Here is a 23075-nt window from a genome sequence, read left to right as displayed (position 1 = left end):
AAACATAAGCATCGAGTCATACAGCATGGAAACTGGAAACTCGTCCTTGCCAACCTAGAGGCCCCATCTAAGCTAGTCCTATTTGCCTGCATTTGGCCCACATTCCTCTAAACCTTTCCTATCCATGTACCTGTTTGTGTCTGTTAAACACAGTTATAGTACCTGCCTCAACTCCATCCTCTGGCAGCTCGTTCCATATACCCACCACCCTCTGAGTGGAAAAAGTTGCATCTCGTGTTCCTATTAAATCTTGCCCTCTCACTTTAAAACGACATTCTCTGTCTTTAGATTCCCATACCCTGAGCAAAAGACTGTGCATTCATTCACCCTCATGATTTTCTGCCCAACCTCTCCCTATAGCTCAGGCCCTCGAGTCTTGGCAACATAAATATTCTCCGCACCCTTTCCAGCTTAATGACATTAAATTAAACCAATCTCCCGGCCTGCACATGATCCATACTTCTCCATTCCCTGCATATCCATGTTCAATCTAAAAGCTCCTTCAATGCAACTATCGTAAATGCATTTAAAACCTGCCCCATACATCACCTTTTACATTTTGCTCTTCTCACTTTAAGGCTAGGCCCTCTAATCTTCATTTCCACTCTGGGAGAAAAATTCTGATCATCTAAACCATCCATGCCTTCCATAACTCTATAAACTTCGATTGGGTCTCTCTTCAACCTCCTCCATTCCTGAGAAAACATCCGATTGCCCAACCTTGCAGCTAACACCCTTCTGTCTTGATTATAACAGGTGTCAGAGTTTATGGGGTAAAGGCAGAGGAAGGAGGGAGAGATAGAGCAGCCATGATTGCATGGCGGGGTAGACTTGATGGACCGAATGGCCTAATTCTACTATTTCTTATGACCACATGACCCTCCAATCCAGCAGCATTCGTTAAACCTCTTCTGCAGCATGTAAGGTAGTATTTCGTTGTAAGAACAAATTTATGAAATAGATAGATAGATAGATATAATTTATTGCCACACAACCAGGGTCGGTGGAAATTTGGGTTGTCAGCAGCAGTACAATAATAAAGAACACACAATAAAACTGTAACACAAACATCCACCACAGCATTCATCACTGTGGTGGAAGGCACAAAAATTTGGCCAGTCCTCCTCCATTTCCCCCCCGTGTACAGGACCAGAGTCCAGAGTCAGTCCAGGATCGGCTCTTCCTCACCGGAGACCGCGGCTTTAAGATGGTGTAGGCCGCAGGCTGGCGGTCGAGATTTAAAGTCCCCACCGCAGCCAGTAGCACCGTAGACTGCAGGGCCGGCGGTCGAAGCTCCCCTCCCGGGGTGATGGTAAGTCCATGCCAGGCCCGCGGTAGAAGTTGGCCGCGGGCCGGCAGTGATGGCTTCTTCTTCCCCCGGGTCCCCCGCGAGGGATCCCGGGCTGTAGACGCCGCACCAGCTGGAGCTCTGCAGACCGCGGCTTCAGGCTGCGATTTCAGGCTGCCGGCTGACCCGGGCCAGCGAAACAGAGCGCTCCCTTCCAGCGAGTCCCAACGAGGGCTCACCTGCTCCACGCCGAGAGTCTACGCTGCGCCCGCCGCTGAAGCCCCGGGCGCGTCTCCGGGAAAGGCCGCGTCGATCCTTGATGTTAGGCCACGGGGAGGCGACCTGGAAAAAGTCGCCTCTCCATGGAGGAGGTGACCGAAGCGTTCCCCCTTACCCCCCCACACCACCCCCCACACAAAACACACGAAGGAACATTAAATGCAGACTTTAAAACATACGAAAAAAATAAAAAAAGGTTGAAAAAACTGACGCGCTGCTGACATGGCTGCTGCACAGAGCAGCGCCCCCTATGCAAATACCTAATGTTATCTATTCCAATTAAGCAATAATCTTCTAATGGATATTCAAATTGTGTTGATGAGAAATTGCACGCTTATTGAATAGCTGCTTCCAAGGGAAGCAAGGACATAAAATCTCTGGCAACGGCTTTTATTTGTCATTTTACTTCCTGAGATCCCCTTGGGCAGGTGTTGAAGATCAGCATTGCCAGATACAGTGAAATAATTAACATAACATGTCTACTTGCTGACGTAAGGAAGCTCATTGGAGAATTATGCTTAATTTTCTATTTTCACATTTTGGTGTCAGCATTTGGTCATAATGTTGAAGGGTACTTTCATTGTTGAACACAAAATATAAAAATGTAATTCATGCCCTAACGTTTTTGCACATCTTTCTCTACAAGGGGCCACTGTGGAAGAAATCCAGCAACACTGGGAATGGTTAGAACAGAACCTTCTGCACACTCTTTCAGTATTTGACAATAAAGATGATGTTATCAACTTTGTTCATGGTAAAGTAAAGGTAAGAATAATCCAGCAATATCGAGAACAATGCAATCGTTTGAATATGCACTTGGAGCTGGGGTGGGAGTGGATCAACCACTTGTTTAAATTGTGCTATATACTAATTTTTTTTTAAACTGTACTGATATTATTCTGCAACAATTGTGCAGAACTTTTAAGGACAAGGAAGCATAATTTATTCACTGTAAAGGTCGAAGCAAAAATTTAATTATAATGGAACAGCAGTTGAAAATAACTCAGATAATCAGCATTTTCGCATCATTTACATTTTACGTAGTGCAGGAGAGTTGGTGTCCCCAACTTGAGTGAAATGGTCAATTTGTTCCTGCCACACAAGCAGTGTGTGCAGACATGTGTAGTAGCCTTGGTTGAATTATTTTTACTTTAAATAGGTTCTCAGCAATAAATATTGTGGTAATGCACACTGTTATATGTTGCATTGCACTTGTGTAAGAGCAACTGCAGGATTTTGTGAAAATGAACATGAGCCACAATAATGGTTAATATTCGCATTGTGCTCTTACTGTTAAATGCTACTATATGAAGCATGGAATCATTGAGAATAATGGAGCAGATATTCTATTGGCCTAAAATTACAGGTGGCATGCCCCTGGGTCACATTGCTTCTTGCAGCGCCAAACTGGCAGAGCATGTAATAAAGCTTTGAGAACAATAAAACTGTGTAATAAAGCTTAAAGAGCAATAAAACCTTTTTGACTTGGGCAGCCTGTTGTATTTCAGGATCACTTCCAGAGCTGGTGATAGTCTGCCCCAAGATGAGGACTGCCAGGGTTGTTAAGACCTTGGATGTTAATAAAAAAATAATCTTGAAACACAGTGGTGCAGCTGTAGAGTTGCTGCCTTACAGCGCCAAGGACTCTGGCTTGATCCCGCCTACAAGTGCTGTCTGTACAGCATTGTACGCTTCCCCTGTGACCTTTTTCCTTTTTAAAATCTTAAAGCAGAAAAATCAATTGAAATTAATAATCAGTATTAAAAACACAGCTACTGTACTTGCCTTTCTCTCTGGGAGCTAACATCTTTGATTCATTCAAATGGCAACTGTGGAGTTTAATTTGACTTCCACTCTGGCAGACGGTTGCCCTGGTGCTCTCCTGGAGCCACTCACTGGGGCGATGTGGGCAGAAAATGCCACTGCTTATTTATACCAGCTTGTGGTGGAAATCAGGACTTCTGAGTGTCTACGAAGGCAAGCCCATCTTTGGGGTTGGAAACCCGATCCATGTTGTGATGCAAGTTGGATGAAATTGGCACCGTGCCAAGTTCATGTTTTGTTTTATTGAGATTAAAGTTTGCAGCTGAAGCATAGACCTAGAGTTTCTACTTGGATGTCAATCTAATTACTTGAAACTAAATTAATTGTGCTAAAAGGTTACAGAATTGTATCCAGAACTATCTACTCAAGCTTTTGTAATGATTTATTTATACAGTTTTCCCCATCCATTCTGATCATGAAGATTGTTTTGTTCCAAACACTCTTTCATTTGTGTTTTTGTTTGCACTGATTTTGGGCAACCAGTTTTATACTCTGTACCCCCATGATTGAGTAGAAACGAGGAGAAATCTCAGCAAAACTCACACATCCGGCAAATCTTGACTTGAATTTGCCAATTACAACCCAGCAAAAAAAAAGAACAAATTATTTCACGAGCTGTTATTGCATTCAGTAATTGCTTATGAAATAGCAATATTTCCAAAAAAGATTGTGTCCTTTGTCTTTCATGTATAGATTTTGAGCATGTGTGAAATATTTTGTGCTGTAATCATATTTATTTAATTGTCTATATGTATAATGTGAGGCTAACTACTAACTTGATCAACAAGTACATCATGGAGAACTTTAATTAGTACGACACTGAAATATTCAATAACTAATGAAAAAGCAAAAAAATTAACGCTGCTGTAAATCTGAGAAACAAAGTACCTGGAAGGCTCAACAGGCCTGGCAATATCTCTGGAGAAAAGTGCTGGGGCTTTTTCTCTCTCTCCCTTGCATGCACTCTCCACAGATGCCGCCTGTCCCAAGTATTTCCTACACTTTGTTCTTCAATAAATAAAATGTCAATTTTACATTGCAGCTAAAATATGGCGAGTTCAATGTCCCGAGTTTGTACCAGAATAACAGTGAAGTGGAAAATGTAGCTTCCTTTTGCATTGATGTTTCCTTACAATTTTATAAATCTGTTTGATCAGGGGCTTATAGCAGAAGAAACCAGGAGCAAATTGGCAGAACAAGAGGAAGACCCCGAGAAATTCCGGGAGGCTTTGGTAAAATTTGAGACGAGGTTTAATTTCCCAGACTTGGAAAAGTTGGTGACTTATTATTCATGTTGTTGCTGGAAAGGGCGGGTTCCTCGACAAGGTTGGATTTATCTCAGCATCAACCATCTCTGTTTCTATTCGTTTCTGCTCGGTAAAGAAGGTAAGAATAGATGACTAATGCAAGTATGTTGACTGTAAGGAAAGCTTTTTTTCCGACTTTAGAGCTTTGGCGTGTAATGCTTCAGATGGCAGGTACACGGATATGAGATTAAAATGTTGTTTATCATCAATTATGTATTAAAATTTAATATTTATTAAAAACAAAAGATAGACACAAGCTGGAGTAACTCAGTGGGACAGGCAGCATCTCTTAAGAGAAGGAGTGAGTGGGTGATGTTTTGGGTTGAGACCCTTCTTCAGACTTCAAATACTTCTTCCCACTGCAATTTGAAGCAACTATTAACCTAGTGATCTTGCATACATCACCAAGCGCTTTCTCAACATTGTAGAGGAAAGTAAAAAATGGTCATTGGGGATGCTGTTTGATCAGTTGTCTTGTGAAGAAATCACTGGCAGAGGGAGGAACCAAACTCATTTTTTCTATTCATTGAGAGCAAGGAAGCTGAGATTGGTGTTTTGATTGATTTGCCTAAATTGCAAAAAGTATCTTGTTAATCAAAAATGTTGTCCCTGCTTAAAACAGTTTAATTATAAAAATGATTGTTGAGAAAGTGAAGGTAGACAAATACTGGAGAAACTCAGTGGGTGAGGCAGCGTCTATGGAGCTAAGGAAATAGGCGACGTTTCAGGCCGAGACCCTTCTTCAGACTGATGTGAGGGTGGTGGGAGCGGTAGGAAGAAAGGAAGAGGTGGAGACTGTGGGCTAAGGGAGAGCTGGGAAGGGGAAGAGAAAGCAGGGACTACCTGAAATTGGCGAAATGTGAGGTGCTGCTCCTCCAATTTACGGTGGGCCTCACTCTGGCCATGGAGGAGGCCCAGGACAGAAAGTTCAGATTTGGAAAGGGAGGGGGAGTTGAAGTGCTGAGCCACGGGGAGATCAGGTTGGTTATTGCGAACCGAGCGGAGGTGTTGGGCAAAGCGATCGCCAAGCCTGCGCTTGATCTCACCAATTTAGATCAGCTGACATCTAGAGCAGCGGATACAATAGATGAGGTTGGAGGAGGTGCAGGTGAACCTCTGCCGCACCTGGAAAGACTGCTTGGGTCCTTGAATGGAGCCGGGGGGGAGGTAAAGCGACAATTGTAGCATTTCCTGTGGTTGCAAGGGAAAGTGCCAAGAGAGGGGGGGTGATTTGGGTGGGAAGGGACAAATTGACCAGGGAATTACGGAGGGAGCGGTCTCTGCGGAAAGCAGACGTGACGAGATGGGAAGATGTGGCCAGTGGGGAGATCCCGTTGGAGGTGGCGAAAATGTCTGCGGATTATTTGTTGCATGTGACGGCTGGTAGGGTGGAAGGTGAGGACAAGGGGGACTCTGCCCTTGTTACACGTGGGGGTGATGGGGAGTGAGAGCAAAGTTACGGGATATAGAAGAGACCCTGGTGAGAGCCTCATCTATAGTAGTAGAGGGGAACCCCCCGTTCCCTGAGGAATGAGGACATCTCCGATGCCCTGGTTTGGATGTGAAGTCACAGCAATTGAAAATAGTTCATATTCCATTACAAAAATGATCTTCAGTAATAATACTGCTGGATGTCAATTAATTCATACAGTAGCACGAACAGAGGAAATTGGGTTGGAACTTGAACCCATTTCTGAGAAGCTGTGGAGGAAGAAGCTGGAAGCTGGGAAGGAGGGAACATTCAGGGCAGTTCTATGAGGAAGGGTTCACTGTGAAGGTTAGCTGCTGGGAATGTTGGGGAGAAGGGTTCAGGGTTTGAGAGAGGTGCAATTTGGTCTCGTCGACAGATTGAGTGGATTAAGTTGTCTGGGGTGAGTGGTGTTGGGAGCTATGGCATTTTCTTTGCTTCCAATGTATATTTTTTGAATACAATACAATCGGTCCATCAGTGTACATGTACAATCAAACCGGTAGAGCCTGTTTACAATGCACCAATGCTGCTCGTGTTTCCTCTTTAAACAATAAACATCCATGAAATGAGAGACTGTGACACAGGACCCAGCCCCTTGGTGACCAGTGGCAGCAGAGTCATTATTCTGTGGTGCTCCAGCACAAAACCCTTGCAATGGCTTTGCTGGAACATGAGAAGGGGACTCTAGACCAGGGGTTCCCAACCTTTTTAGTCCTGTTTACCCCTGGCAGCTTTAATAACACATAACAATGTTATTTCACTTATTTATGAACAATTAATGATGAACCAAACGCAGTCAGTGAATGAGAAAAAATATGTACAAATCCAGAATCAACAAATTTACCCCCTGGGTAGGTGAAATTTACCTCCTGGGGGTAAATTTACCCCAGGTTGGGAACCCTAGCTCTAGACTTTAGCTTCCTGAGTTCGATTCCCAGTGCTAGCCTACAGCTTGCGTGGGGAAAATCTTTTTAAGTCAAGCTGATAAAGGTTTCATGAGCACTCGACAAAATTATGCTGGAGATTGAGAATACACATAATGCACCAGGCCCTATAATATAGAAAGGGAAATGATACAGACATCAAAAGATGGGTGTGATGACAGAAGGAAACTGGGATTAACTGGGAAATAATTTGTTTTTTTTACTGCATTTGTGGGGGAGGAAAGTGCGAGATGAAATAATAACTATTCCGTCCAACTGTCCACCTACTTTAATGGCATATTTACATAGCGTGTACAAAACTTTTTTAGCATCCTATTGTTCATTTGGCAGGAAAAGGCTTGCAATGATGAATTGGGGAAAGGCTGACGTAATGACACAGGGGAGTTTATGTTATAAGAGTCTGGGGAATACTGATCAGGAGCCAAGGTAACTGTGGGAATATGGTTAAGTATGTTGTTAATATGCACAGAAGTTTAAATTCCAGGTCCTATGCGTGCAAAACAAATAATATTTCCCCTCTTTATATATGATTAATTAGATGCAGGAGCAGTTACTGAAAAGTATTGTCGGCACCAGGGCATCCTAGGATGTGAGGTTTAAATACAAATAGTAGCAAGGATTTTGCCTGAAGCCCATGCCCAATGGATATTTTCTTCCGATAGTATGCAAAGAAATTGGTCAATTCTCCTTTTAATATGCTTTAAATTAATGTTGAATAATTAAGAATCCATGTATCATCATCATAATAAGTCTGTGGTTTGTTGCTGGGAGGTAAAGCACTTGTCTTATTCCATATACAATGTCAGAAAATCTTCACAAACAGCGCAGTTATGTATTGGGATCATTCCCGTTGAATAACTGTAGCCCCACCTCCACCCCTTGGTTCTATGACTATTTTGTTTGAATAGCCCGTTGGGTCTGAGAGGAGGGACGGGATGATTTTGTTTTAAATCACCTGTTTCACTTTTTGTTTCTGAACTGGCCAGGAGCTTTGCCATGCTAGTTCCTTGTAGATATAGCATTGTATTTTCTTCTGAGGTGATTGGAATGTTGACAGATAATTTACCTTCTTGTTTGGATGATATAACCCCTTTATAACCCTTTGGATGAAATCTACAATTACATTGAGTTAAAAATTCTGTGGAATTCTCTGCCTCAGAAGGCGGTGGAGCGGGAGAATTCCACAGAATTCCCCTTCTCTCCCCCCCCCCCCCCCCCCCACCGCGGCCAGTCAGTCGATCCAGCTCGAGGCTTTCCAGGGAAGTGCCCTCGAGCTTGAAGGTCGAAGACACTTTTCTGGACTCGCGGATTAGGTCGCCCAAGTGGGACAGGCCCTTAACAATCATTGGTATATTTCCACAATAATCACCTAGGTTGACATAATCACCTGGGTTTTTCTGAACTGGCCCACTCGTCCTTCAGTCTGCTGCGGAGTTTCAAATCAAACATCTGTCCATTTCCCTCCACTGCTGCTGCCTGACCCTCTGAGTTCTTCCTGCACTTTGTGTTTTTGTCAAGATTTCAGCATCTGCAGTTTCTTGTGTCTCCTGTCATGAAGTAGAATGTAATAATAACTGATGCAGTGGTCAAGTAAATGCACAAATAAGATAACTCGCCATTTATCCCCACTGCTAATGTTTCCCTCCCATTTAATCATTTGCCGATGGTTAGGGCTTCCTTTATGATGTGCTGTTGGGTAAATGTATCTCCTTAAATACTTCAGTGTTTTTAATTCAAGTACGGTAGATGTTGCTAAATTAGTTTTACCAGTTTTTTAGAGGTAGTTTGAAAGCAGCAGTCCTGAATTTTACACTTTGTTATTTCAGTGAAACTTGTTGTGCCCTGGGCTGATGTGAAGAAGTTGGAAAGGACTTCAAACACTCTCATCACAGAAATAATCAGAGTGACCACTCAAAGTAAAGAGCGTGATTTCTCCATGTTCCTTAACATCGATGAAACTTTCAGACTTATGGAGCTGCTGGCCGATGTGACTATTCGAAGGCTGCTGGACAATGAGGCATTTGAATTAGATCCATCTTTACAAGAACCAACACAAATTACAAAAAAGTAAGAAATGTTACTTCATTTTAACTAACTGAACAACCTGTATCTATATATAGTTATTGAATGACTATCATTTTAGTGGATAGATGAACAATCATCTGCTGAGACACTTTGCAAACTTAAGATCATATTCATGTTTGCATTAATTTGCATGTTCATTGAATAAATATTTAATGTTTTGCTTTGTATTGTGCCAGTGTGACGGTGCAGGAAGCACTAAATGAATCTTGTGTGGATTTGCACTGTAATCTATTCATTTTCTGGGATCTGGGCATGACTGGCGGAACAGCATTTACTGTCCATCCCTAATTGCACATGAAGCTGGTGGCCTTGAACCGCTCCTGTTGAAAATAAATTTGTGTTGAGTTGGACGTTCCAGGATTTGAGATTGGTGGCAATGAAGAAACAGCAAAATGTTTCCGAATCGGGATGGCGTGTGCCTTGTAGTAGAAGGGGAATGTGTTTGTGCAGATCATAAGTGATGGGAGTAGAATTGGGCCATTTGTCCCATTTAGTCTACTCTGCCATTCAATCATGGATGATCTATCTCTCCCACCTAACCCCATTCTCCTGCCTTCTCCCCATAACCTCTGACACCTGTACTAATCAACAATCTATCTACCTCTGCCTTAAAAATATCCACTGACTTTTCCTCCACGGCCTTCTGTGGCAAGGAATTCCACACGAGCGTACCCATGCCCTATCCTTCTCCAAGGTAGAGGTTGTAAGTTTTGGCGATTGCCTATGTTACATAAATTAGTAACTGCAATGCATTTTCCACATGGTACACACTATAGACACTGGCAGTTGTGGAGGGGATTGAATGCTTAAGTAGACAGGGAGCCATTCAAGCAGGTAGCTTTGTTCTGCACTGTCGGGCTTTGTGTGTGTTAATGGGGCCAGCGAGCCATGACCTCTACCCCAGTCGATGTGTCCACTTCTTTGCAGAGTATTAACGGCAATCCCGTCGCACAGCATGCAGTTGTGCAACTAGCAGCTGCTGTGGAGACACAGATGAAGACCATGTGTTCTGGCTGTTTCCATGCTGTATCGCATGGATCCAGCTGCAGCTGTGCTCTCTGCCTCTCAGGACCAGCCTGTGGATGTGAAAGGACAGCTGCAGCATTGGGGAGAAGCTTGATCTCATCATGGAGCTGAGATGTAATTTGTAAACCCGTCGCTGCTCTCAGCAGATACGGAGTATGTAGTCGTGGGAAAGGATAATAAAACATATGCAACAATTATTAGAAACATAGAAAAATAGGTGCAGGAGGAGACCATTCGGCCCTTCGAGCCATTCATTGTGATCATGGCTGATCGTCCCCAATCAATAACCCGTGCCTACCTTCTCCTCATATCCTTTGATTCCACTAGCCCCTAGAGCTATCTAACTCTCTCTCAAATCCATCCAGTGACTTGGCCTCCACTGCCTTCTGTGGCAGGGAATTCCACAAATTCACAACTCTGGGTGAAAAAGTTTTTTCTCACGTCAGTCTTAAATGGCTTCCCCTTTATTCTAAGACTGTGGCCCCTGGTTCTGGACTTGCCCAACATTGGGAACATTTTCCTGCATCTAGCTTGTCCAGTCCTTTTATAATTTTATATGTTTCTATAAGCTCCCCCCTCATCCATCTAAACTCCAGTGAATACAAGCCTAGCCTTTTCAATCTTTCCTCATATGACAGTCCCGCCATCCCAGGGATCAATCTTGTGAACCTACGCGGCATTGCCTCAATCACAAGGATGTCCTTCCTCAAATTAGGAGACCAAAACTGGACACAATACTCCAGATATGGTATCACCAGAGCCCTATACAGCTGCAGAAGAATCTCTTTACTCCTATACTGAAATCCTCTTGCTCCTATACTGAAATTATTGAGCATCTTGTGATTCACAGTGGGGATGCTTTGTGCGCAAATTTTACTTCAGCAGCTGCTGATAGAGGACTCGAGGAGGTCATTCTTCTATTGGAAGAAAAACATAGTAGGCAGGAACTTGGTTATTTCCTCAAGGAGCAAGAATTATGCATCTTGACCAATGTCTTCAACGTGGGCTGACTCCTCTGTTTGTGCAGTGAGCTGACTGAGAGTGAAGACAGGAAGGATGAGACACCTGGAGGGTGAATCAATGGTGGACTGGTCTGAGTCAGCATATCATTAGATACTAGACAACAGTCATCTGGTGTGCAAGTTGAGGCTGATTCCCTCTTTCCAATTATAAATGATTCTGAGCGCATGGGCACTGTTGAAATGAGGAGTGTCGACATTAATGTGGCAGCTGCTAGCATTGATGCAGCACGTATTGTGAAAGGTGTAAGCACACTCTGAACTTTGAAAGATTTTTAACCAACCCAGTCAGGCCTGATGTCTGCATTTGTGTCTTTGTTAAATAGACACAAATGTAATAAAGACTAAGTTCATGAGGGTTAGAATAGTCATTTTGTTTTTAAGCCACCTTGCATTTTGATCGCCTCCCCACCCTTATGTTGATTGGTCTGTGTTAAGACAGTGCCTCTGGTGTTTCTCAGGAGGCAAAAGATTTTTAACAAGAATTTCTGCTGTTTATGGCAATACTGTGCCCTCTCCTGGAAAAGTTTATATATACCATCTATTAATAGATCAGGGATACAATGGCACGGAAACACAAGAGACAACTGATGCTGGAATCTTCAGCAAAAAACTAAGTGAAGAAGGGTCCTGACCCAAAACATGGTCTGTCCATTTCACTCCACAGATGCTGCCAGGCCGGCCTGCCGCGTTCCTTCAGTACTCTATATTTTGCCCATCGTTGGTAAACTCCACTGTTAGCTTACTGATATAATGTCCCGTCGACTGATATAATGTCAATGTTGTGAGGATGGCATTGATGAGATTGAGTGGCAGTAGTTGTACTTCATTGGCTTGCCACAAAATTGATATGTGATTTCTATGAATGTAAGGTCACAGTCTAAATTCTAAACTGTACATTCAAATTGTAAATGAAAATAAATAAAAAAAATTCTCTCCATCTCTCTGCAACTTAGAACTAACTTGTTTTCTCTCTTTCCCAATTTAGGTGAAGCTGCTTCAACCTGAAACGTTAACTATTTTAATGTCTGACAAGCTGCATGTTTCCAACACTTCCTGGTTTTGTACATTTGAACTGATTTGTAACGTGTTTATTTTACTCTAGGGATCTTGAAGCTAGGATCCATACAGAGTATTTCCGGGCTTGTTTCAGACTTCCGCGGGTGGAAAATTTGGACAAGATAGTAGACTGCTTCCTGTGGACACCTTATAGCCAGTGCCATACTGCTGGGAAGTTGTATACATCTGAAAATTACATCTGCTTTGCCAGCAAGGAGGAAGGTAGCTGCAATGTAATCGTTCCACTCCAAGAGGTATTGTACACATTGTCCACTGAAGACCTCAATGTCTTGGTCACCTTTGCTTTAAAATTGTATAACCATGTGATTATTTTGGTAGATCTGTCAAAGATGTATTATTTAATCTGCGCTATTTAATTCCTGAACACGCATCAATATACTTGCTCATTGCACAAAATTTGTTTGGAAGATAAATCCTAACTTTTTGTTCTGCAAGCTGAATCTACAGTTAAGAAAGAAATTCTAGAAAATCAACCAATATCTTTCCACCTCAAACATTTTTCGCGTCACTTAACTAGCAAGTTAGGATGCTGAAAGAGGAAGAGAAGGAACAAATAAATAATCTAAGCTGAAGCTGAGGTGACCCTTCCAGAAATTTGATCTGTTTACAAAATCATTGCATTCCTTTATAGCCCAGTTAATTTTTCCATAGTTCTGTGCACTCTGAAACTGAAATCTTATAATATCAGAGGCAAATTTGTTTAACAAATGTGATCTTTACATAACTATACAGGTGTGGTGCTCCACTCAAGGACTGTGCATTGATGTATTTTGTTACATTTTAAAATAAAAATTATCTTGACACTCTTCTGAACTTGAGGTATTTTTGTTGCCATTCTGATTTGCTGATAAAGAGGATGCAAAAAATGTTTGAGGTGGAAACATTGGTTGAGTTTCTTGACTGTAGATCTGCACTGATCATCTAGATAAGAACAGTTTAATCTTGGTTTATTCTTGTAGTTTCTGTGGTTATCAACAGTTCTGGCACATGTTTGTTTTTCATTTACAGGTGGTTACAGTGGAGAAAATAGAGGACACTAGTCTCCTCCCCAATCCAATAATTATAGGTGTTAAAAGTAAGAGGGTCTTTCAGTTTACAGAGATTGAAAATAGAGATCACTTAGCGGAACAGCTAAGCAAACGACTTCAACTTTTAAGAGGGGAAAAGCCCAGTGGTCTTGAAACATCTGGAGTTAAAGAAATGGTACAGTTGACCTTTTATACTTATTGCTTTGCATTTATGGTTTTGTATAGCAGCTAATCCAACAACTTTTCTTCCACCAAAATCCACCAAGTAAAAATGTAATAGCACATATCTTTTTAAACAAACAAAATGCCCAATACAAGACTGGCTGTGATGTATTGCATAAGTGCAATATGACTATGGAGTGTGGTAGCAATGAAGATTAGAGAGGTGATTTTAGCTAATCCCAATTCTCAAAGAGGCCAAGGAGCACTGTCCACTGCCCAGTCCATCACAGGTACTAATCTCTCCAACATCAAGGGATCACGTGAGTTACTGCCTTTTTGAGGTAGTACCTCAAAGGCAGCCAGCATCATCAGACCCACACATTCTTGGCCACACTCATTTCATTCCTGCCATCGGGAAGAAGGTATAGGAGCCTGAAAAATGTAACATCCAGGTTCAGGAACAGCTGCTTCCCTACAACCATCAGGTTATTAAACCATACAACCTCCAAATAGGCTCAGAACTACACAGTCTTGGGGGCATTATTTTTGACTTTGCACTATTATTGTTTGTTTATTTGTCAGTTTTTCTTTGTACTGAACTTTTTTTATTGTTTATTATGGTTCTTATAGAGTACTTTTGTTGCGCTGCTGCAAGTATTTTATTCTTCCATTTCGAGACATATGACAATAAAACACTCTTGACTCCCAGTTCTAAGGAGATGCACAAAGCATTTGGAACTAACTGGATGTCTGGCAGTGTATGTGTGCACAAGATTGGGTTTTGTTGAAACCTTTGGCTCTTGTTATACGAATGGCTTGAGTTCTCTAGCACTCTCACAATTCTTAATTGCTTTGATTGAAGGTATAGGTGAGAGTAAAGAAAGAAACAATTTTATCAGGCTCCAAATAAAGAGTGACCACATTTGACCAGTGGAATTTATGGCCATATGTTGGATTTAGCTTTGCACAATGTATAACCTTGAAATATCACGCAGTGAAAAAGAGCCATTTGCTACCAGTACTTTAACTTAAAAACTCTCTCATTTGTCATGTGTGAAAACCGGACAGAATAATTAAATGCAGTGCAGTTTTAGCTTGCGCTTACAATCAGTAAAATGATTAATGGGAATTACTTAAACTTAAAATGCAATGCTTGAAACGACCAATTAAATTTGTTGGTTTACTTGAGTACAACTTGGAAACTCATTTACTGAAGTCGTGAGAAAATGGTGTATTTTATGGCAACAAAATTGATGCTTACAACAAAAAGCAGTGAAAATCTGGTAGCAGTAGTGAAAATCATGTCAACATACAGAAAACTGGAAAACCTTTCATAGATTATGTAGACATGCATGGCTATGGCTGAAAAACACTGTGTGTGAGACAGCTGGTATCTCTGCTGACTGCACTGTACTGGTAAGTGGAGATTATTTTAATGCACCAATATTATAATATTTATAAATCCTCTAAAAGTAAGCAATTTGTTACAGGCACATGTACATTTTGCAATTTGATATATGTGTAGTCAAAGCAGGGTTTTTTTTTTTAGTTTAGAGATACAGCATTGAAACAGACCGTTCAGCCCACTGAATCCTTGCAGACCATCAATCACCAGTTCACACCAGTTCTATGTTATCCCACTTGCTCATCTATTCTCTACACACTCGGGGCAATTTGTAGAGGCCAATTAACCTGCACATCTTTGGGATGTAGGTAGAAACTGAAGCACCTGGAGGAAACCCACGCAGTCACAGGGAGAACGTGCAAACTCTACATAGGCAGCACACGAGGTCAGGATCGAACCTGGGTCTCTGGCGCTGTGAGGCAGCCGCTCTAGCAGCAACGACAGTGTTGCTTTTCTGTGAGACATGAAATTTCAGTTCATAGGAAATACTATAGTTGAAATATATATATTTCCTTTTCTCCATAGGGAATCCTTTATCCATGTCCAAGTTTTGGATAACATGAATAAAGTGGGAGGAAACATAGAAACATAAAAAATAGGTGCAGGAGTAGGCCATTCGGCCCTTCGAGCCTGCACCGCCATTCAATATGATCATGGCTGATCATCCAACTCAGTATCCTGTACCTGCCTTCTCTCCATACCCCCTGATACCTTTAGCCACAAGGGCCACATCTAACTCCCTCTTAAATATATCCAATGAACTGGCCTCAACTACCTTCTGTGGCAGAGAATTCCAGAGATTCACCACTCTTGTGTGAAAACCACTTTCTCTCTGCCTGAAGAGGAATTTGAGATGTTCCCACTGCATAAGACATTTTCACATATTGTGCTGTGTCCACTATATGTGAAGGAGCCTCAACACAGTGAACAAATTGTTCCCAGGGAAAGAATACATTCATTAGAACAGAGCAGCTCGTGCATGAAATAAATTGTCCAGGTGCACCGTAGCATTAGATTGTATGGATGCTGCTGTCAGGACAGGTTGACTCCAGTTAATCAATTATCTAGATTTGATTATCATTTACTGCTCCAAATGTCAGCTTGTGTAAGGGCTGATGTGATTGAGGTTCTTGCATGTGGCAGACTATTGCAACTATTCCTACGTTTATTTTGTAAATGATACACATGGTCTAAATGTGTGTTTAGTTTATAATAATAATCCAAGATGCATTGAACAAAGTGCAGTGAAATCGTCTACGATATTTTGAAATAAAACATTTACGTAACGTTCTGGGTGGATTTATGATGTTCGGTGCATTTGTCGTTAGAAACCGATATCCATTACAAAATTACACATGCGCCATCAGTGGAAAAATGATCTTGTGTTCTGTTCTCATCAACTTCATCTCAAAACTGGTTTCTGCATGTAAAATAGATTTTCCTCAAAGTTTATAACTGCAAACCTTCCCGTTGCATTTATTTGGTTCCTTGTTTTTAATTTTTAATTTAAGCAAATCAGGGTTTGGTAAATGCCCACAGTCAAATGTTTTATGACAATTTCCCTCCAGGGGTGAATAAAGTTCTATTGTCTGGGCATAAAAAGAGTCTCTGGAATAGCTTGCAACAACTGGAGATATAGTAACTTCATTTGGAATAGGCCAAAGGCAAAATCATATATGTCTGTGGAAAAAGCATTGAGGCTTGATCAATCAGAGATGCATTAATTGTCTGAAATGTAAAATCATTTGCAAGCTTTTCTTTACCTCATCAAATGGATTGGAATAGTTCAAAATTAACTGTTTAACCCATTGAACTAAAAGGAATGCGATTAGAGCCAACAACTGATTTGGATAGAAACACTCATAACTGCAGATGCTTTACAAATAAAAACACAATGCTGGAGTAATTCAGCAGGCTAGTTGAGTGACTACTTTAACAATGGTCCATTTAAAGATGAACTTAGCAGTTGGCAAATCATTTTTGCCGTGTTGAGATGTATGTTATTTTGCCAAAAATCTCCTGTGTCTGTATCTAGATGGAAATCAAACTAGCTACATAATATTTGACGCCGTCAAAATAATTAAACTGTTGTGGGTGGGTGATGCAATGATGCAAGGTTCATGGAACCTCGAATTGTAGTATATTTCAGAAGAGCTTGAAAGGAAACATGAATTTCCACTTGCCTTTTGAAATGAGATTGCAAATAGTGTAGGATCCTTGATTCAGCAGAAACGGCATGTAAAAATGTTATGTCATTTGTTCTGTCATTCACAGAATTAGTTTTTCCATTTACATTTGTACTCTATTCCTGAATGATCAGTGACGAACAATTTGCAGCAGTTGTTCCAAACCCCTCATTTCCAGTTCATTTCCTAGAAGCACTCGGGAATCACGGAAGTGTTCCACATACACACCACGAGTGCAGGAACAATTGCTGTCCTTTTTTCAGAAGCAAGTTTGGAAGCAAAAATAGTTTTATGGTCAGGTTTTAGTTTAAGGCATGAAACAAATCACCTTTCTAGTAGCACCTTTCCCTTGTAGCCTGTAGGCTGTTGGAGATGTCTGTGTCGCTAAATAATCTAGTTCTTAACTTCCAAGCAATTCAGCAGGTTAGATCAGCATAGCTGACAGCTTTTAATTAAAACTTGGGCAATTAATTCCAACTTGGCATCCCCTGGCAATGCTGCACATTCAAAAAATAAGGAATTCAATTCAGAAAGATCATTGACCAGCAACATTGGTTCTGTTCCTCTTGCCACAGTTGCAAATTGACTTGCTGAATATTTAGAGCATTTAGTTTTTACATCATATTTCCAGAATCTGCATGTTGCTTCCTGTTTTATCCATGGAGTTCACTAGTATAATGCTGGTGATGATACTTTACACAATCTCCACCCCATTACATCTTGCCCGGCACCATATCCTGCTGTACCTATCCAACTGCTCAGTTTGCATTTTTTTTACTGTTTACGAACTGTTTCACATTCCTGCCATTCTGTGGATGAAGATTTGTTTTGATAATGAATTGAATAATCCATCATGCAGCTCTCCAGTAACAGGTCAACAGTCGTCTTCTGGAGAAACAAGAAACTGCAGATGCTGGTTTGCACAAGAATACACAAAGTGCTGGAATAACTCAGCGGTTGAGGCAGCATCTCTGGAGAACATGAATATGTGACGTTTTAGGTCAGGAGCTTTTATCAGGCTGAACAGTTCTGGCCCAAAACATCACATATCTGTGTTCTCCCGAAATGCTGCCTGACCCTCTGAGTTACTCCAGTGCTTCATGTCCTTCAGTGGTCTTCTGGAATTGGGATGTCAGTCTCTGTGTCATTCTGGGACAAGCTAAGTATACAGCCAGCTGTGCAGAGACTAGACAGGTGCGTTGTTTGCTGCACAGCCCAGAAACCTGAAGCTTGTACACCAAGAGCATAATCGCACCAAGCTCATCCCAATATTTCTCACACGAGAGCGGTATGCTGATTTTATTGGACTAGACAAACTCTCAGACATGAACTGTTGCTCTTCAACTCCACTGCTCCTTCCGATAATCAGATGTGTAGTGCACTTGTAATTCTTTCTAGATGCCTGTGATATGGCACTTTTATTTATTTATTTTGTTTTCTTTTTCTTGGGCACAGAGATCAAGCAAAGAAAAAATTAACTGTAAATTTCACTAATTTGATTTTAGTTTATTTAGTTATTGCAGTACGTTTCACAATTTAAATTGTATATAGGCTACAACCCTGTTATGGCTGTTCGATAATGGAAATTTGCCCTTGCAGGATTCACAAACCGCTACTCAAAATTTAATGCAGAGTAAAATTTGCTTTAATGCAATTTATGTCAAACTACATAGATGAACACCATTTACATTTTCAGTTTGCATTTCCTGCTGCATGCACAGTTGACAATGCTTCATGTTACAGAAAATCACAATGCTAATCTTTTTCTAGTAACGCATTCCCTCCCAATCCCGTAACATAGGGAGCCTATGTATTGGAAACAATATGTTTCGGAATATCGGTTGATCTAATTCCTGTAATCTAAATGCTAATGAAATGGATCAAACCTGCTAGTCTTGTGACTTTTGGTTTCACATTAATGTAGAATTTTAATTTTCCGCTTGCAAGAATTGGAAAATAATCTACTGCAGTGCCAAATTTGAATACTTAAAAAAAAAATTTAAATTGTTTAAGTCTGTGCCAGCTATATTTTCTGGAAAGTGATCCTCAAGAAAAACACATGGCAAAGAAATGTTTTCAACATAGCACATAGAACAAAACAACACAAGAACACGTCCTTCGGCCCACAATGTCTTTGCCGAACATAATGCCAAGACCATCACTTGTCTACCCTGCAACTAACCTACATTTCCTGAATATTCATATGCTATTGAAAAATGACTTGAATGCCACCATCGTATATGCCTCAATCACCAACTTTGCGGCACATTCCAGGCACTCACCACTCTGTGTAAATAATAATAATTCTATCAAATTTGTCCTGCACATTCCTTTCAACATTGCTCCTCTCGCCTTAAAGCTGTACCCTTTCGTATTCGATTTTTCCATCCTAGGAAAAAGTTTTTGACTGATAAAACCCTATCTGTGCCTCTCGTAATTGTATATACTTCTATCAGGTCTCCCCGCAATCTCCAGCATTCCACGCATACGATCCAAGTCCGTCTAACCTCTCCCTGTGCTGCAACGTTCGTGCCATTGTTTGCGCTGCAAAATTTGTGCCATTAATGTTTCTCTGCAAGTGAACCACGACCAGTGTAGGTGTGAGATTTGAAATGGATTGTGTGAAATGAATGGTGTACTTTTATAAAAGCACAATGCTAATTGTATCCAATCTGTTTTAGATTCCCTCGGATTCTTTAGGATGTCCCAAGGAGCACTGTACAGGGAGTACAGCCATCGATTCCCTTGCAGACAATACAAATATTAGAAAAGAATCAAGACATTCATTGAATTCAGAAGCCCTTATGGCACTTTTCCATCTGACTGAAAGTGAGGGGGCAAATGCCACTCTGGTATGTACATCAAGAGATTCAGTTCATTATTTGGTTTTGGTGTGCATCTACCTGACTCACTTTCTACCTGACTCTGGAGGTTTCCTAAGATTTTTCAAATGTGACTTGGCTTCTGGGAAGGTGTAACCTCAGTGAGAGTGTATTATCATCTTGTATTTATTTTAGACCAGCTTATCCATGGTTTGTGCATGTAATTTATTAATATTTTGCTTGTAGGCCTTTTAAGTGCAAAATTATGAAAAAGTTGCCTTGCCACGGTTTCATTTAGCCATAGTTTAAACAGTGGTTGACGTCAGTGGATGGTAGGGGAATTATTTGATTATAATTTGCCTATATTCCAAGAGATTGCAACTGCAATGTTCTGACATGTTCAGATAATTTGTGAGCAGATGCTTTCTCAACACGGCAACAGAAAGGCTTTAATCTTGGTTGCACAGGTTTGCATTCCTGCCCAATTCTAATATTTCTAATTAATGGTAGATTTGTATTTTTAGGGGATGGAAGAAGTGAAAAAACAATTGTGGGATGACCATTTTGTGGAATATGGCCGCACCGTCAGTATGTTCCGTACTGAGAAGATCAGGAAACTGGTTGCAATGGGAATTCCTGAGTGTCTTCGAGGAGAACTCTGGCTCCTCTTTTCAGGTGAGCATTTGGCATGTTTTGACTAATAATTAAATGCTCTGGAAGAATCCAGCTTGACTCGGAAGTAATATTTTTTTACCTGCCTCAAAATTGAAGGTTTATGCAAGGGATTGAGCATTAAGTTGCATTGTGGCTAATGCTGGCCGGAAGGTGAACAACAATCTTGACTGTTCACCTTCAGGAAAAGTCCCGTGATAATTCCAAAAGCTGCAGGTGTGCTCGGCTGGAGAATGTATCTATCCATCAGCCTCAGATTAAATAGGTATTTATCTCACTCCTTCGAAGACGTAATGTGCTGTGTATGAAAGGAAACTGTGGATCCACTTTACTGTCGGGGAGCAATTGATCAGGTGCCTCATCAATATTTTGTGGAAAATTAAAGTCTTGAATAAAATAAATCTCTCTCCTCTCACCTCAAGTCTATACCCTCGAGGTTGAGAATCCTTTCACCTGAGAAATGACTGTAAGCATTAATTTTATTCATACCCTCATGTTTTTGTATACTTCAATAAGGTCACACTCTACACTCCAAAGCAGTTCAAGCCCATCCAGCCTTTCCATATAACTCAAGACTCTATGCCCCTGTAATATCCTGGTGAAGTCTTCTGCCTTTAATTAAGCCTTAAATTCTGCCGCCATCAATCTTGGTTACCTTCTCAAAAAAAACTTGATCAAATTAGTGAGATGATTTTTGCTGTATAAAGTCATGTTCTTTCAAAATGTGCTCTTAGCATTTTCTCCAATAATTTCCCTACAGCTGATCTATGATGCATCAGCCCGTTGCTATCTGGCTTATCCCACTGCCCTTAATGAAGACTGATGAAGGCTTTTAGGGTACTGGCCTTCATCAGTCAGGGAAATTAGTAGAGAAGATGAGACATTACGTTGCAGTTGTACAAGAAGTCGGTGAGGCCACACGAGTAATGTGTTTAGTTTTAGTTATCTTGCTATTGGAAAGGTGCCATTATGCTGGAAAGAGTGCAGGGAAGATTTCAACATTTTTTTGAATGAATAAGTTTATTGGCCAAGTATTCACATACAAGGATTTGAGCACCTGAGCTATAAGGAGAGATTGGGCAGACTTGGATTTTATTCTTCAGAGAGCAGGAGACTGAGGAATGTCCTTTACAAGTGCATAGATAGGGTGAATGCACAGTCCTTTTCCCCAGGGTAGGTGAATCAACAACTGGAGGACATAGATTTAAGGTGAGAGGTGAAAGATTGAAAAGGAACCTGTGAAGCAACTTTTTCTACACAGAGGGTGGGAGTATATGGAATGAATTGCCAGAGCAAGGAGTTGAGGCAAGCACAAGAACAACATTTAAAAGCCATTTGGACATGTGGATATGAAAGGTTTAGAGGGATGATGGCCAATGGGACTAACTTAGATGAGGCGCCTGGGTTGGTAGGGAAAGTTGGGCCGATGGGCCTGTATGATTTCCGTGCTGCATGAATAGCTATCTTTCAGTCTTCTGGCACCTCATCTATGGTTAATGAAGATGCAAAAATCTGTTGGATCCCCAACTGTCTCTTCTTTACTTCACATAACAATCTTGGATTGATCTCACCTGGGCCAGGGAAATTTCAATCCTTTTTGAACCTATAACATCCTATAACATCCAACATATCCCCCTTTTTATTACTGACAATACTTTAATTCTACAAAATGCACTCTTGTGTCTCTGTCAGTTTCACCGATCAATCTGATTACACCTGCTTAATTTGGAAGTTTTGTGAAATCATAATAGCTTGCTTTGGTACTTTTTTTGTCTAAGCTTTTAATCTTGTGTGCCAGGTTCACATTAAATTGTGCAAGTATGAATTTCTTAGAATTTCTTACTACACCACACAATCATAAGAGATCCAGACCCCATTCGATGCTTTTAATGAAATTACCAATTTAGCTCTTGTACATCATACCCTAAATCAGGAAACCAAAAATACTGGTGTTTTTGTTGCTTTATTTACAGCCTTTCACTTTTGCAAAGTATTGGACTACATTCATTTAACATACACACTCATTAGCATGTTTGTATTTGAGTCTTTACCTTGTTTTTATTCCCCAAAACAATACTCTGTATTTGAATCTCTGTTAAATTGAATCTTTCAGTTGATCTGTTTTTCATACTAAACTGTCTGCATTCCTCTCCAATGGATCTTCACTGTATAACACGTATGCTTTTCACACTATGGAGATGTGTATGACAATTTCCTAACATTGATCTGACGACCTGTTGATCAACCTTTCTGTACCAATCCTTTCTGTATTATGCTGAAGCTTGCTGCTATTAAAATGATGCTTTTACCTGAGATTTCATTGTTAAAGTAGAACATTATAAGTGCATTACTGCTGTGTTTGCCATCGCTCCCATTTGTATCAATTATTTAAACCACTCTCCCTTCCTATAACAAGGAGAATAATGCTTTTGTCCAAGTCAGATTGAAAGTATGATCTTGAAAAATGCCTTTGATTC

At 40.9% G+C, this 23075-nt stretch overlaps 1 protein-coding gene across 1 annotated transcript in view; it reads left to right on the top strand.

The window, feature by feature from the left end:
* Positions 1-23075, top strand: part of tbc1d8 (TBC1 domain family member 8) — a 95648-nt gene that overhangs the window by 50298 nt on the left and 22275 nt on the right. Inside the window, exons 3-9 of the mRNA XM_033022571.1 lie at positions 2214-2332; positions 4549-4777; positions 8940-9180; positions 12349-12556; positions 13332-13526; positions 19786-19956; positions 20451-20601. Of these exons, the coding sequence (XP_032878462.1) occupies positions 2214-2332; positions 4549-4777; positions 8940-9180; positions 12349-12556; positions 13332-13526; positions 19786-19956; positions 20451-20601 (1314 nt within the window). The remainder of the gene's footprint in view (positions 1-2213; positions 2333-4548; positions 4778-8939; positions 9181-12348; positions 12557-13331; positions 13527-19785; positions 19957-20450; positions 20602-23075) is intronic.

The sequence above is a fragment of the Amblyraja radiata genome, chromosome 6 (assembly GCF_010909765.2).
Source record: "Amblyraja radiata isolate CabotCenter1 chromosome 6, sAmbRad1.1.pri, whole genome shotgun sequence".
NCBI lineage: Eukaryota > Metazoa > Chordata > Chondrichthyes > Rajiformes > Rajidae > Amblyraja > Amblyraja radiata.
Note: the sequence above shows the minus strand (reverse complement) of the source record. Positions and strands in the feature narration are given on the sequence as shown.